We start from the raw sequence: 16,681 nt of genomic DNA on the forward strand, positions 1-16,681 counted from the left end.
AAGTATGGCCAGCTTAAATGTCCCTTTTAAATAGTTTGTCTACGCCTAGCTGGCCCAAACAAACTATTTAATGTTCTAACAAGTTCTCTCTATTAACTGTTTGTAGCCTCAGCTGCATACAGTATACAGCGCTGTGTTCTAACAGTGAGACCGGGACTTCCCATCTCACTTCTGGAACAAAATAGAGTCAGAATGAGCACCGCTCAGCCATTCTTGGGAAGCTATGCATTCTATGCATCAATAAAATGCTTCTCTGATTGGCTGAGATGGAGATTGTGATGTCATCTGCCAGCCTCTGCCCCAGCCAATTAGAGACAGCTTTGTTGTTATTATTAGAATACAAAGCTTCCCGTGAATGGCTAAGCAGTGCAAAGCCCAACTCTGTTTTTATTTTCAGGAGTGAGACAGGAATAGTTTGTTTGGGCCAGCTTGGTGAGGTGCCATAGTTCTACTATAAAGGGTATATGAGTTTATAGTGAATAGATTTACATCTGCTTTAAAGCCTATGTTTTATAAAATGTTTGTGTGTTTTAGAAAACTCAGTAAGAGGGGACTGAGGAGTAAACTATGTAGCACTCTATAATGCAAAACCACACTGCACTACAGAAAAAAAAAAATTTTAAAAGAAGAAAATAAAATAAATTTATATATGTAAATGTTCACTGCTTCTACGTTAATACTGAATCAAAAAAATCAAAAAAATTACCAACACATAAATTCAGGAATTAACCACTTGCCGTCCGCCTGCTGTTTTTAAACGGCAGGGCGGTGGCACTCCAGGGGCAGGTTGCCGTTCATAAACGGCACCCGCTATTTCTAGTTGTGCGCGCTCCCTGGGAGCGCGCAGCACCGCGATCCAGTGCCCGCTGTGTCCTCCTGACACAGTGAAACACCGATCGTCAGACGGGACCTCTGTACGAGGTCCCGATCATGTGATCACTGATTGGCCAATCAGTGATCACATGCAAAGTAGTAAGCAAGATGTCACTTGTGACATCATTGCTTACTACATGTGAAATCTGTGAATGATCACAGAGGTTACATGGTACAAGGCAATTCACAACAGCCTTGTATTATGTGACAAGCTCTGACCAATCACAGCTCACACAGTATTTCTCAATGGCTGCAAGAATGCAGACAGAGAGAAAGAGAAATGATTGCTTTTACATCCTATATGGGTGTAAAAGCAATCAGTGTAAAAAAAAAAATCTTCATCACCCCCCACAAGTAGTACAGTGTCACCATGGTGACACTGTACTGCTAGGGTGACGGTATGTAAAAAAAAAAAACATAAATAATAATATGAAAAATAAAATAAAAATGTTTAAAAATGATAATTTTTGGTTATAAACTAATTTGGCGTATTTTTTTTTTTACTAAAAAGATAACGGAATAAATTTTGGCCAAGATTTATGATGAAATATTATTTATTTGCAAAATTTTATAAGAAAAACACTTTTTTCTAAATTTTGGGACTTTTTCATTTATATAGCAAAAAAAATAAAAATCCCAGCGGTGAATAAATACCACCAAAATAAAGCTTTATCTGTCTCAAAAAAATGGTAAAAAATTCATATGGGTACAGTGTTGCATGACCGCGCAATTGTCATTCAAAGTGTGATAGCGCTGAAAGCTGAATATTGCCCTGGACAGGAAGGGGGTAAAAGTGTCCGGACTGGAAGTGGTTAAAGGTAATCCACCTAGAAGTGCACTTCTACCTCAGTAGCACTGGGAATAAACAACCTCAAATAACACAAAATAGTGCAAATAAAATGAAGTGCAAAAAAAGGTCCAAAAGTGTCCATGAAATTGCTGCATATCAGGTGCTGTATTTCTTCCTGGAGCATCCACCACACACCACCTCTGCTTTTGCAGTCCCTCTCCCTTTAGGGAAAAAGTCATCAGATGAATATGCCAACCATTCTCATGACTGACGTAGCTCACTCCACCATAACTATCATGCGTCATATCATTAGAACACTTCTCCCACCGGCTCAATGATATTCAAATCAAAGATGGAAAAGAAAAGAATAGCCTCCAATGGTGTAGTAACCAAATCAATCAAAATGTATTATTAAAAACCTACTTACAAAATTAAAAGCTAAAATCCGCTCATCTCATAAAGTGGTATCACAATAAGGTGTGCTTATTAAAATAATAAATATGTGCCACGCTCCACTATATCAATAAAACATTATAAATGTAATCATTAAATCAAAATATTCTATGACTCATGTGTCTAAAAAATCAATCTGATAATTGTAATATTAAATAAAAATATATTTTTTTGTGAATTGTGGACATTTTTTTGATAATTTTACGCTATAATTATTTTTCACTTGATAGTAATGATATATTTTTTTTATTTAATATTACAATTATCAGATTGATTTTTTAGACACGAGTCATAGAATATTTTGATTTAATTATTAGGTTTATAATGTTTATTGATATAGTGGAGCGCGGCACATACAGGTGAAACTCGAAAAATTTGAATATTGTGCAAAAGTTCATTTATTTCAGTAATGCAACTTAAAAGGTGAAACTAATATATGAGATAGACTCATTACATGCAAAGCAAGATAGTTCAAACCGTGATTTGTCATAATTGTGATGATTATGGCTTACAGCTCATGAAAACCCAAATCCATAATCTCAGAAAATTAGAATATTACACGCAATCAATAAAACAAGGATTGTACATAGAACAATATCGGACCTCTGAAAAGTATAAGCATGCATATGTACTCAGTACTTGGTTTAGGCCCCTTTTGCAGCAATTACTGCCTCAATGCGGCGTGGCATGGAAGCTATCAGCCTGTGGCACTGCTGAGGTGTTATGGAAGACCAGGATGCTTCAATAGCGGCCTTCAGCTCTTCTGCATTGTTCGGTCTCCTGTCTCTCATCTTTCTCTTGGCAATGCCCCATAGATTCTTTATGGGGTTCAGGTCAGGCGAGTTTGCTGGCCAATCAAGCACAGTAATCCCACGGTCATTAAACCAGGTTTTGGTGCTTTTGGCAGTGTGGGCAGGTGCCAAGTCCTGCTGGAAAATGAAGTCAGCATCCCCATAAAGCTCGTCTGCAGAAGGAAGCATGAAGTGCTCCAAAATCTCCTGGTAGACGGCTGCATTGACCCTGGACTTAATGAAGCACAGTAGACCAACACCAGCAGATGACATGGCTCCCCAAATCAACACAGACTGTGGAAACTTCACACTGGACTTCAAGCATCTTGCACTGTGTGCCTCTCCATTCTTTCTCCATACTCTGGGTCCTTGGTTTCCAAATGAGATGCAAAAGTTGCTCTCATCAGAAAAGAGGTTTTGGCCCACTGAGCAACAGACCAGGTCTGTTTTTCTTTATCCCAGGTAAGACGCTTCTGACATTGTTTGTTGTTCAGGAACGGCTTGCAAGAGGAATACGACATTTGAAGCCCATGTCCAGGATCCGTCTGTGTGTGGTGGCTCTTGATGCACTGACTCCAGCCTCAGTCCACTACTTGTGAAAGTCCCCAACACTTTTGAATGGCCGTTTCCTGACAATCCTCTCCAGGCTGCAGTCATCCCTGCTGCTTGTGCACCTTTTTCTTCCACACTTTTCCTTTCAACATAACTTTCTATTAATGTGCTTTAATACAGCACTTTGGGAACATCCAACTTCTTTTGCAATTACCTTTTGAGGCTTTCCCTCCTTATGGAGGGTGTCAATGATGGTTTTCTGCACAACTGTCAGGTCAGCAGTCTTTCCTATGATTGTGATTCCTACTGAACCAGACTGAGAGACCATTTAAAGGCTCAGGAACCCTTTGCAGGTGTTATGGCTTAATTAGCTGATTAGAGTGGGACACTTTTGAGCCGAGAATATTGCACCTTTTCACAATATTCTCATTTTCTGAGATTGTGGATTTGGGGTTTTCATGAGCTGTAAGCCATAATCATCACAATGATGACAAATCACGGCTTGAACTATCTTGCTTTGCATGTAATGAGTCTATCTCGTATATTAGTTTCACCTTTTAAGTTGCATTACTGAAATAAATGAACTTTTGCATGATATTCAAATTTTTCGAGTTTCACCTATATTTATTATTTTAAATCAGTTATATGCACTATTATATGAGTAAGTGTTTGGTGTCAGTGAACCACATGTGTATCAATTTAATTTACTTGATTAATTATTGAGGCACTTTTTTATTCACCATAATAACCCGCAAGCACATTTTACACAAGGTGTGCCTATTAGCTTAGTGTTCTCACCACCCTTGGAACTAACGGGCACAGGCACCACATCACTTCCGGTCCCGGGATAGACGCCACTTCCAGTCGCTGCATAACCACCTTCTGACGCGTTTCGTCACAGGGGCATTAAAGCACACTAAAGTCAAACAATGCATCAGCATCCATTTCAGTGTGAGGAAAAGGCAAAGACAATGACCAGTGAAATTAGACCTTATAGAGACCATACATCCAGGCTGAATAGCATCACGGGGAAAACACTGAGGTCACATGATCAGATCTGACCAGTAATGTGTTATGTGAATGTCATACTTTTTATTTTATGCAGATGAAAGCTTGCCAGATGAAAATCTTTCAGATCCAGAATGGGAAGATAATGAAGTCACATCTGACTCTTCAGATGAACGCTCCGTTACTCCAGATCCATCGCCTCGTCATGCAGCTGCCCGCCGTAAACGTGGCAGGCCACGGCGTACCCAGGTCGACGACCCTACAGCTCAGAACGGAGAATTCCAGTGCTACGATTGCATAAAATCTTTTTCGAAGATCGAAGAGCTTCTTTCACATCAGAGAACTCACACAGGGAAGCAGCACTCGTGCCAGGAGTGCGGGAAAAGTTTTATACGAAAGCCGTCACTCATTAGACATCAAAAAACTCACGCGGGGGAGGAGCCGTTTTCATGTTCGGAGTGCGACAAATGCTTTATCCTTAAAACCAATCTCCTTTCACACATGAGAACTCATGCTAGTGAGAAGCCTTTTATTATATATATATTTGAAATGTGGAGGTTGATTTTCAAGATGAACTACAGGGAAGCTTAGTGTACAGATAAGTACATATATGGGAGCTGCTTTACCTGCAATGCGATTTTTACTTCTGTCTACCTAGTCCTGGGTTTTATACAAAACTTGGCAAGGAAGAAATTCTTTTTCTCTTCTGTAGTTAGATAATGCTTACAGGTCTTGTCCCCCCCCCTCCCCCAGCCTGTGAAGGGGAAGTGAAATGAGAAGCAGCAGACTGCTGAGCTAATCTTTCCGCCATTCTGCTCTCTCCTAATAACAGCGTGTCCCTTGTTTGAATATGAGCAACACAGCACAACTGAGTGGTTTCTTGTGCTGCTTCTCTCTTTCTCATTCTGAGCCCTGTTGTACAGGGATTGCAAAAGGCTGATACCAGGAAAAACTGATACTTACTTTGCTTGCATTTAAAAAAGTAGGATTCTTTTCTTGGAGTCCTTTCAGGGACACAGGAAGTCATTTAAAGAGAAGTATGGGGTTAGTAAAAAAAAAGCAAACATTTACACTCACCTAGTCGGCAGTATAACCCAAAGTTTAAACACTTCCTATGTCCCTCGATAGACGAGAAAAAAAGTACTTTCAATGATGTACGAATTTATACAGAGCTGTATTTGTGTCTTACACGTGCCTGGAGTTCATCTTTAACCACCTCCCGTCCTGGCCCATGTATATAAACGGCCAGACGGTGGTAGTCCAGGGGCGGGTTGCCGTTCATAAACGACGCCCGCATTTTCAGGCTGTGCCCACTCCCTGGGACACAGTGGAACACCGATCGTCGTCCGGGACCTCTCTGTGAGGTCCTGATCATGTGATCACTGATTGGCCAATCAGTGATCACATGCAAAGTAGTAAGCAAGATGTCACTTCTGACATCAGTGCTTAATACGTGTGAAATCTGTGAATGATCACAGAGGTCACATGGTACAGGGTTATTCACAACAGCCTTGTACCATGTGACAAGCTGTGACCAATCACAGCTCACACAGCATTTCTCAATGGCTGCAAGATTGCAGCCAGAGAGAAGGAGAAATTATTGCTTTTACAGCCTTTATGGGTGTAAAAGCAATCAGTGTAAACTGCTAAGGTGACAGTATGTAAAAAAATAAATAAATAATAAAAAAAAATAAAATAAAAATGTAAAAAAAATGTTTTCAAAAATTATAATTTTTGGTTATAAACTAATTTGGGTTTTTTTTTTTTAATAAAACGATAACTGAATAAATTTTGGCCAAATTTTGACCGCGCAATTGTCATTCAAAGTGTGATAGTGCTGAAAGCTGAAAATTGGCCTGGACAGGAAGGGGGTAAAAATGTCCGGACTGGAAGTGGTTAAGCCCTGGTTCACACTGTCACATCGCACTGCATTCCTGTTCAAATCACATGAGATTATGCGCAGTGCGTTTTGAGCCCATTCATTTCGTGTGACTCATATTGCACTGCATCCGCATGAAAAAGCGGCACACACCCTTTTTTTTGCTGCACTGGAATCAAATGGCATGGATGTGAATGTCCATGTGATTCGATCCAGGTGATCACGCTGTGTTTTTGCGACCTGTTTTTGGGTGTCGTTAACATCGACACCCGCAGCAGACTGCATGAACATAGGGCGATTGTGATGCGGTGCGGGAAACGCACAGGAATTGCTGCGAATCCTGCCCTGCATCAGGGTGAACCTAGACGTTAAGAAGTACTCTATGTTTCCTCTCTAAAGGCCAACCTGATGAGAGCAGATTCTTGCCATGCCAGGGCTGCTGTAATACGATATATTTGCTACATACAATAAGTGCTGTTGTCTTTCCTGGAAGTGTAAGACCAACTTCTTTTTGTCCAGAAACAGAGCAAAACACTTGCATGACACCTCTGCCGTTCAGGAACAGCCTTGCATTTTTTTTTCAATAAATACAAGGCCTGTGATTGTCAGTGCCGCCTATCAGTGCCATATATGAGTGCTGCCTTTCAGTGCCCATCAGTGATGCCTGTCAATGCCCATCAGTGCCTCCAGTGCTCTGAAAGCTAGAAATTGGCCTGGGCAGGAAGGAGGTATAAGTGCTCGGTAGGCGAGGGGTTAAGTGAAGCAAATGCTACTATAGTGTAGGACAGCAGCTCGAGCGGTCCTCTTGCTCTGGCATGGTAAGAATTTGTTTTAACCAAGCGGATCCGTAAGAAGTATTTCCACAATGCCTATCAGTGTCACCTTTCTCCGTCTTATGAAAGAACATATTGCACTCTTGTGAGTTTACTAGCCACAGGCAAGGCATACTGGTACATGTAGTCCAAGCTCTCAAACAACAGCCTTGGGGAGGAGAGCCTGCATGTGGCCTCCACTACTAGAACGTGAATGCAGCAACTTTAGCGGTGATAGCAAATACCTAGTGTAATATTTAAATAGAGAGTTGATATCATATACTTGGCTTTTAGTTTCTCCAAAAGCACTTTTCGCTTTCTTTTCTTTAAAACAAAAACATTTTTAAAATCATTTAGATTCTAAAGGTCTCAAAGTGGAACAGGATGGGGGGGAAATTAGGAGTCATCAGCTTCTATTAGACCCTGGCTCTTCCATCATGTCATTGTGTGTTACCAGCCAAGGGACGTGACCAGTCTCCCCCCACACACACTCTCTGGGGTCTCTCATACATCTCAGTACAGAGGGCTTCACTCTCATCTGTATTTACAGAACCTGGAGACACTAATTCCACTTGGGGAAGTGTCCGAGCCGCGATGAGGGCAAAAAGAGAAATGCGGAAAAATAAGAAGAAAATGCCTCCAGAGATCAGTACAGGTGAGTGATAAACACTAAATCCAGAGAAGAGTCCCAGATCCTCCTTGTTCAGTCACTACAACAATCTCTTCTTCTCCCCCCTCCTCTGTCAGTAGACAGTAATGGGGGGACAGTATGTGCCCAGTGGGGGAGTCAGGGGCCATCAGCCTCTAGTAGACACCAGGTATGAGCCATGTAAGGAGGAGGAGATCCCTTCAGAGATCAGCACAGGTGAGTGATAAACACTAAATCCAGAGAAGAGTCCCAGATCCTCCTTGTTCAGTCACTACAACAATCTCTTCTTCTCCCCCCTCCTCTGTCAGTAGACAGTAATGGGGGGACAGTATGTGCCCAGTGGGGGGTCAGGAGCCATCAACCTCTATTAGACTCCGGCTATGAGCCATGTAAGGAGGAGAAGATCCCTCTAGAGATCAGCCCAGGTGAGTAATGGACACTAAATCCAGAGAAGAGTCCCAGATCCTCCTTGTTCACTCACTACAACAATCTCTTCTTCCCCCCTCCTCTATCAGTAGACAGTAATTGGGAGACAGTTGGGTGATTTACTAAAACTGGCGTGTGCAAAATCTGGTGCAGCTCTACAAAGAAACCAATCAGCTTCCAAGTTTTATTGTCAAAGCTTAATGGAACAAGCTGAAGTCAGAATCTGATTGGCTACCAGGCACAGCTGCACCAGATTCTGAGTGCTCCAGTTTTAGTAAATCTCCCCCAGTGGGGAGTCAGGAGCCATCAGCCTCTATTAGACTCCGGATCTCCTCACATCATGTCATTGAGACGTGACCAGTCTCCTCCCACACACACTTTCTGGGGTCTCTCATACATCTCAGTACAGGGGGCTTCACTCTCATCTTTATTCACAGACCCCGGAGCAAATCAGAGAAGCGTCCAAACTGAGAAGAAGTCCAAAAAACGACAAAATAAAGAAAAGAAAATTCCTCCAGAGATCATCACAGGTGAGTAAAAAAACTCTTAAGAGCCGCTTCACACAAGAATGTGATTCGGGAAACCCACCTTCCATGCGTGTTTCCATCACTGCATACAAAACGCACTGCCTGTGCGATCTGCTGCAGAGTTCAATACAATGCTAACGACACCCCAAACACAGATTGCAAATGCAATGTGTTTGCCTGCACCAGATTGCATGGTACCCACAGAACCATGCGATCAGGCTTAGTTCATTCTTAAAAGTAGTGCATGCACTACTTTTTGTGCAATACCGTGCAATTTCAGCCCTGAATGGGCTGAAAACGCACTGCACTCAAATTCCACTGGAATGCAAACCATGTTCCTGCGCATTCCTAGTGTGAACCAGCCCTAAATCCAAAAAATAATCCCAAATTCTTCTTGTTACATAGTTAGTCTGGCTGAAAAAAGACAAAAGTTCAACCATTAAAGAAAAATTTTTTTTTATAATCCTACACCCACAGTTGATCCAGAGGAAGGCAAAAAAAAACTTCAAAGCATGATCCAATTTGTTCTTGTGGGGAAAAAAATTCCTTCCTGATCCCCCGAGGGGCAATCGGATATTCCCTGGATCAACTTTACCTATAAATGTTATATCCAGTTATATTCTGTGTATCCAAGAAAGAATCCAGGACTTTCCTACAGCAATCCACTGAGCTGGCCAGAACCAACTCTTGAGGGAGTCTATTCCACATTGTCACAGCTCTTACTGTGAAGAAACCTTTCCGTGTTTGGAGATTAAATTTATTTTCCTCCGGATGTAAAGAGTGCCCCCTTGTCCTCTGTGGTGACCTCAGGGTGAATAACTCTACACCGAGTTCACTATATGAACCACTGATGTATTTATACATGGAGATCATATCCCCCTTATGTATTATACATGGAGATCATATCCCCCCCTTATGTATTATACATGGAGATCATATCCCCCCTTATGTATTATACATGATGATCATATCCTCCCCATTATGTATTATACATGGAGATCATATCCCCCCTTATGTATTATACATGGAGATCATATCCCCCCCTTATGTATTATACATGGAGATCATATCCCCCCTTATGTATTATACATGGAGATCATATCCTCCCCATTATGTATTATACATGGAGATCATATCCCCCCTTATGTATTATACATGGTGATCATATCCCCCCTTATGTATTATACATGGAGATCATATCCCCCCTTATGTATTATACATGGAGATCATATCCCCCCTTATGTATTATACATGGAGATCATATCTCCCCTTATGTATTATACATGGAGATCATATCCCCCTTATGTATTATACATGGAGATCATATCCCCCCTTATGTATTATACATGGAGATCATACCCCCCCCTTATGTATTATACATGGAGATCATATCCCCCCTTATGTAATATACATGGAGATCATATCCCCCCTTATGTATTATACATGGAGATCATATCCCCCCTTATGTATTATACATGGAGATCATATCCCCCTTATGTATGTATGTACATGGAGATCATATCCCCCCCTTATGTATTATACATGGAGATCATATCCCCCTTATGTATTATACATGGAGATCATATCCCCCCCTTATGTATTATACATGGAGATCATATCCCCCTTAATCTCCTCTTCTCAAGAGAGAATAAATTCAGTTCCTCTAATCTTTCCTCATAGCTGATCTCCTCCATGCCTCTTATCAGTTTGGTTGCCCTTCTCTGTACTTTCTCCAGTTCCCCAATGTTCTTTTTGGGAATTGGAGCCCAAAACTGAACTGAATATTCCAGATGAGGTCTTACTAATGATTTGTATCGGGGGGATGATATCTCTCTCTCTGGAGTCTATACCTCTCCTAATACAAGAGAGGATTTTGCTCGCTTTAGAAACCGCAGCTTGGCATTGCATGTCATAATTAAGCTCTCAGTTCAGTCACTACAAAAATCTCTCCCCCCTTTCACTCCACCTTTCACTATTAAATTCCCCCTCTTGAGCTGCAGTCAGTGACTGCAGACTGCTGTGGGCAGGAAGTCACATATCCACAGTCTCCATTCTTCCATTGATCACTCAGACTGTACATTGTAACTTTGTAGCAGAGCAAGGGATTGCGGCAGGGGCTAAAATTTGGCTATATTGGTGACAAGTGTGACACGAGTATCTCCAACCTTTTTAATTTCCTTTCACTTCTTATTTTATGCAGACGCAGAAATGCATCCTGTTGCATCCTCATCAAAACGAATCAAAGGTGATAACAAAGCATCCAGTTCTTCAGAAGGAAATGCTATTTCCCCAAATCTGCATCCGGCACCTCACTGTGCTGATTCATCATCTGGTCGCTCTAAAATCAATGATCATTCTCAAGCTGTTACTCAGAATTCAGCTTCGAGCAATGGTGCAATGCTCTCATGTTGCGGGAAAAGCTTCAGTAGCATAAAGGAACTTCTCTCCCACCAGAGAACCCACAGAAAGAAAAAGTCCTTCACTTGCTCTGAATGCGGGAAAATCTTCGCTTTTGAGACATTTCTCAAAGAGCACCTGAGATTTCACACTGGGGAGAAGCCGTTTTGCTGTACCGAATGTGGGAAAAGTTATCACTGTAAGTCGGGTGTCACCGTACACATGAGAGTTCACACGGGGGAGAAGCCATACGCCTGCTTGGAATGCGGGAGGCGTTTTTCCTTGGGAATATTACTTCGTATGCATGAGCGGATTCACACTGGGGAGAAGCCATTTCCCTGCTCAGAGTGTGGGAGGCACTTTAGGCGGAAATCTGTGCTTGCAGTCCACCAGAGAATTCATACAGGGGAAATGCCATATTCCTGCTCGGAGTGCGGGAAACGTTTTGCGCAGCAGCCGGCTCTTATTGCACATCGCAGAGTTCACACGGGAGAGAGGCCCTATGTGTGTCAGGACTGCGGGAAGGCTTTTGCTATGAAAAGTCAGCTCAATCTACACAAAAAAAAAATCAAAGCTTGCAAGAAGTAATGTGCAGAGGAAATATGGCGACACTATATAAACAAATCAGCATACACATCAGATGGGTCACATGGAAGGCACCATATTCATTTGTGTACGGAATGATGGCAAGACTTTTCCAGATGACTTTGAACTCACGCGTGATTTTTTCTCTGTCGCATAGTTCTATGTTGCTGTATGTTATGATTTGGATTGGAAATGCCTTAAAACGGGGGTCAGCAACCTGTAGATCCCAATCTACCAGTAGATCGCAGCCATTGGTAAAGATGTGTTTTTTCCACCCCTGTCCCAACGGCACCCCCTTAATGGCAAAAATGTCACAGCAACAGCAGGAGTGATACAGCCTGTCATGGTTGGCGGGTGTAACACCGGCTAAGCATGAACCATTCAAGTGAATGAGGCCTCCTCACCACTTAATTTAAATCCATGATTGGCATGCAATGCATGCAATTGCCAGACGGTAGTACGGGAATTAAAGTGATACTAAAGTTTTTTTTTTTATAATAAAAAAACAAACATGTCATTCCTGCTCTGTGTAATGGTTTTGCACAGAGCATCCCTGATCCTCCTCTTCTCAGGTCCCCTGCTGGCACTCCTATCAGGTGCCCCCACAGCAAGCAACTTGTTATGGGGGCACCTGAGCAGGCGCGTTACCGAGCCACGGCTATGTGGGTCCATTTCAACAAAGTTGTGGCTCGGCCCCACCCCCTCCCTCTCCTTTTTGGCTCACTGGCTGTGATTGACAGCAGCGGGAACAAATGGGTCCCACTGCTGCCTCAGCCAATCAGGAGTGAGAGTTCCCGCAGAACCAAGAATCTTATGGACATTGGTGGATCGGGATGGGGATCAGGCGTTAGGGGGGTCTGCTACACACAGAAGGTTTTTTACCTTCATGCTTAGAATGCATGAAGGCAAAAAAAACCTTGAGCCTTTAGAACCACTTTAAGCCCCACCCCCTCCCTCTCCTTTTTGGCTCACTGGCTGTGATTGACAGCAGCAGGAAGCAATGGCTCCCACTGCTGCCTCAGCCAATCAGGAGTGAGAGTTCCTGCAGAACCGAGAATCTTATGGACATCGCTGGATCGGGATGGGGATCAGGTGTTAGGGGGTCTGCTACACACAGAAGGTTTTTTACCTTCATGCTTAGAATGCATGAAGGCAAAAAAAAACCTTGAGCCTTTAGAACCACTTTAAGCCCTGGTTCACACTGATGCGGAATTTGCCACGTTTCAGTACCGCATCAGAATCGCACCCCGTTCATACGAACCGTTCATACACCCCGACATCGGTCTGCAAAACGCAGTGCGATGTGCAGAATCGGATCACATAGGTTTGAATACCTATGTGATCCGATTCTAGTGTGGACCAAAAAAGGGTCCTGCGCTTTTTTGGTGTGGGTACGGTGCGAATAAAGCCATACAAAATGTATGGATCCAATCGCACCGCACACAAATTGCATGTGATTTCTACAGGAATGCGGTGCGGTTTCTGTGCGAATCACATGCGATTTACCGCACAAGCTGTAGTGTGAACCTAGGCTGAAGGGTTAAATCAGGTGTGAGGAGGTGACACGGTGCCCGGTGACCTTCGACTTCTTCCATGTTTTTCAGATCTCCCCCTCTTTAAGGTTGCCTACCCCTGCCTTAAAATATAATTTTCTGTTAATGGAAATACACTCTGTGCCCTCCCACTCCATTGCTTTATGTGTACATAGATGAGTAAAGGCCAAACCCCTTAGTACATATGTCCTCATGTCGGCCTGTAGTGTGGAGGAAGAATAGGGAGGTGTCTGACCAGCTCTGCAAGATTACAGCATGAACTGGCTAGTGTGGTCAGACAGGTGCCTATCGGACCGCATAGTCATCTTTGGATACTGTGCAGTTGCTACAACATGAAAATGGAGGTAGGAATATTTTTCGGCCTGAATAAAATATGTTGGGCTTCTACTACTTCTAAAGAAGGGGAGAAGCCATATTTGTTCTGAATACTGGACTGTTTTTTTTTCTAGGGTCGTAGTACGTTTTTATGCCTTGTGTAATGCGTGGTGAAATGCAGGCTTGGTGGCTTTTAAACCACGGTGCTGTTCATTTTGAATGCCACCTCAAAGCACACAGTGCACCAACAATACTACGGACATGTTGATGAGTGGAATTCAAAAAAAAAGTCCAGCGCAATTTTCAGGTCCTTGTCCTAAGTTGGCATCCCAATTATACTAATCTTGGAATGCCACTTAAAGCCAGGGATTCCATTCTCCTGATCCGCAGGTAAGGAGGCATCCATGTTGCCCATTCAGTACGATGTACACTCACCGTCCACTTTATTGGGTCCACCTGTTCAATTACTTGGTAATACTAATCAGCCAATCACATGGCAGCAACTCAATGCATGTGGGCATCTAGATGAGGTGAAGATGACTTGCTGAAGTTCAAACCGAGCATCAGAAAAGGGGATTTAACATAAGTGATTTTGAACATGGCGTGGTTGTTGGTGGCAGACAGGCTGGTCTGAGCATTTTAAAAACTGCTGATCTACTGGGATTTTCACTCACAACCATCTCTAGGGGAATGGTCCGAAAAAGAGAAAATATCCAGTGAGTGGCAGTTCTGCGAACCAAAATTCCTTATTGATGTCAGAGGAGAATGGGCAGACTGTTTCAAGGTGATAGAAAGGCAACAGTAACTCAAATAACCACTCTTTACAACCAAGGTATGCAGAATACCATCTCTGAATGCACAACATGTCCAACCTTGAACCAGATGGCTACAGCAGCAGAAGACTACCCTGGGTGCCACTCCTGTCCACCAAGAACAGGAAACGGAGGCTGGAGTTCGCACAGGCTCACCAAAATTGGATAATAGAAGATCGGAAAAAAAGAATTTGGTATAAACAACTTGAAAGCATGGATCCATCCTGCCTTCTATCACCAGTCCATGGATGTGCAGCCAACAGATCTGCAGCAACTGTGTGATGCTATCAAATCAAAATCTGAGGAATGTTTCCAACACCTTATTGAATCTATGCCACGAAGAATTAAGGCAGACCTTAGTCTTCTACAGAGTTTAGCTATTAGTACTTTTATACAGAATTTAACAAGACAATTTACCAACGTTGAAACCATGTGGGTTCCCTTGCAGGATTTGCTGTACTATATGGCCAAAAGTCTCCTGTGATGGACACCCGATCTTTACACCTTGTTGGCCAACTCAATAATAACCATTAATATGGGATTGGCTCCTCTTTGTGGCTATAACAGCCTCCATTCTTCTGGGAACATTTCCACAAGACTTTGGAGGGTGTCTCTGGGAGTTTGTGGCCATTTGCCCAAAAGAACATTTTGTGAGATCAGGTGGTAATGTATGAGAAGACCTGGCTCGCAGTCCACTTTCCATTTCATCCCAAAGGTGTTCAGTAAGGTTAAGGTTTGGGCTCTGTACAGGTCTCTCTAGTTCCTCCAAACCAAACCAATCAAACCATGTCTTTATAGGCACAGTCATGCTGGAACAGAAAAGAGCCTTCTTTACACTTGTCGCAAAGTTGTAAGTGCTCAAATGTCTTTCTATGCAGTAACATTAACAGTACCTTTCAATGGAAACATCTAAACTCAATCATTTGGAGAGGTGTTAACAGTTTTGGCCATATACTGTATTATAAGCAGATCTTACAGAGACCTGGTGTCACATTGCAGAGTTGGAAATCCCTACATTGGGCAAACTTGATGAAAAAAAGATGGTGAATTAACTGTGAAAACACTAAACATTAAAAATATGCCTCATGTATCCTATATATTTTCCAGTATTGATATAATAGTTATGTAATTTTAATAATAATCATTTAAACTTTGTGTGACTATAATTTGTATTGTTACAGTATATTTTTGTTGGATTTATTTTATTACAAAAGGACAATCTATATTTTATAAAACAACTGTAATGTCTGAGGTCAAATACATTTCTACAGACACTTAAAATGTGTTGTTATTTCTTGTTGAACAGATCATTTTTGACATAGTTACGACATCCATCATTTTGAGAACCTGAATTTTAATTAATGGGAACCTTGCAATCACTTGAATGTTGGGCATTACATTTTCTTAGTTCTTGTTAGAGTAAGATAGTTGTTTGTTGTGGCCTCTTGTCTCTTTCACTTACTTGTCCTAGACACCTTCCTACGCATATACAGTCAGGTCCATAAATATTGGGACATGGACACAATTCTAACATTTTGGGCTCTATACACCACCACAATAGATCTCTCTGATGGGTTTGTTTTGTTTTTTCAGCCTAATCATGGCTTGCTTCACTGATAGTGACAGCTCTTTGGATCTCATCTTGAGAGTTGACAGTAACAGATTCCAAATGCAAATAGCACACTTGAAATGAACTCTGGACCTTTTATCTGCTCATTGTAATTGAGGTAATGAGGGAATAACACACACCTGGCTATGGAACAGCTGAGAAGCCAATTGTCCCATTACTTTTGGTCCCTTAAGAAGTGGGAGGCACATATGCAAACTGTTGTAATTCCTACACCGTTCACCTGATTTGGATGTAAATACCCTCAAATTAAAGCTGACAGTCTGCAGTTAAAGCACATCTTGTTCGTTTCATTTCAAATCCATTGTGGTGGTGCATAGAGCCAAAAATGTTAGAATTGTGTCCATGTCCCAATATTTATGGACCTGACTGTACTTACCCTTTAGTGTCACTCCCACACCACTTAGATCTCCACCCTATCTCTATGCAGTCACCTGTATTTTCCAAAAATGTAATTTCTAGAGCCTATAGAACACAGGTTTTTATTAGTTAAGACCGTGGGTTATTTTCTGCCACCTTCAGGTGTGGACACTGGCAAACAAAGCTGTTAGGACAGTCCTTATAACTCCTTCCACTCCCAGCAATCCTCAGTTTTATGCCAGTGTCCTTAGGTGATGGCTGACCTTTCTCTA

General features: G+C 42.2%; 1 protein-coding gene across 2 annotated transcripts in view; it reads left to right on the forward strand.

Moving 5' to 3' along the window:
- The window catches only part of LOC149466134 (uncharacterized), a 40,419-nt gene extending 24,716 nt beyond the window's left edge, over positions 1–15,703 (forward strand). For both annotated transcript variants that reach the window (XM_089672753.1, XM_089672754.1), the window contains 4 exons: positions 4,565–4,984; positions 7,709–7,813; positions 8,671–8,763; positions 10,961–15,703. In XM_089672753.1, coding sequence (XP_089528879.1) covers positions 4,565–4,984; positions 7,709–7,813; positions 8,671–8,763; positions 10,961–11,745 — 1,403 coding nt within the window. In that variant the 3' untranslated portion in view covers positions 11,746–15,703. The remainder of the gene's footprint in view (positions 1–4,564; positions 4,985–7,708; positions 7,814–8,670; positions 8,764–10,960) is intronic.
- Positions 15,704–16,681: the final 978 nt, after the last annotated feature.

The sequence above is a fragment of the Staurois parvus genome, unplaced genomic scaffold, assembly GCF_062004578.1.
Source record: "Staurois parvus isolate SC_StPar_1 unplaced genomic scaffold, SC_StPar_1.0 ptg000132l, whole genome shotgun sequence".
NCBI lineage: Eukaryota > Metazoa > Chordata > Amphibia > Anura > Ranidae > Staurois > Staurois parvus.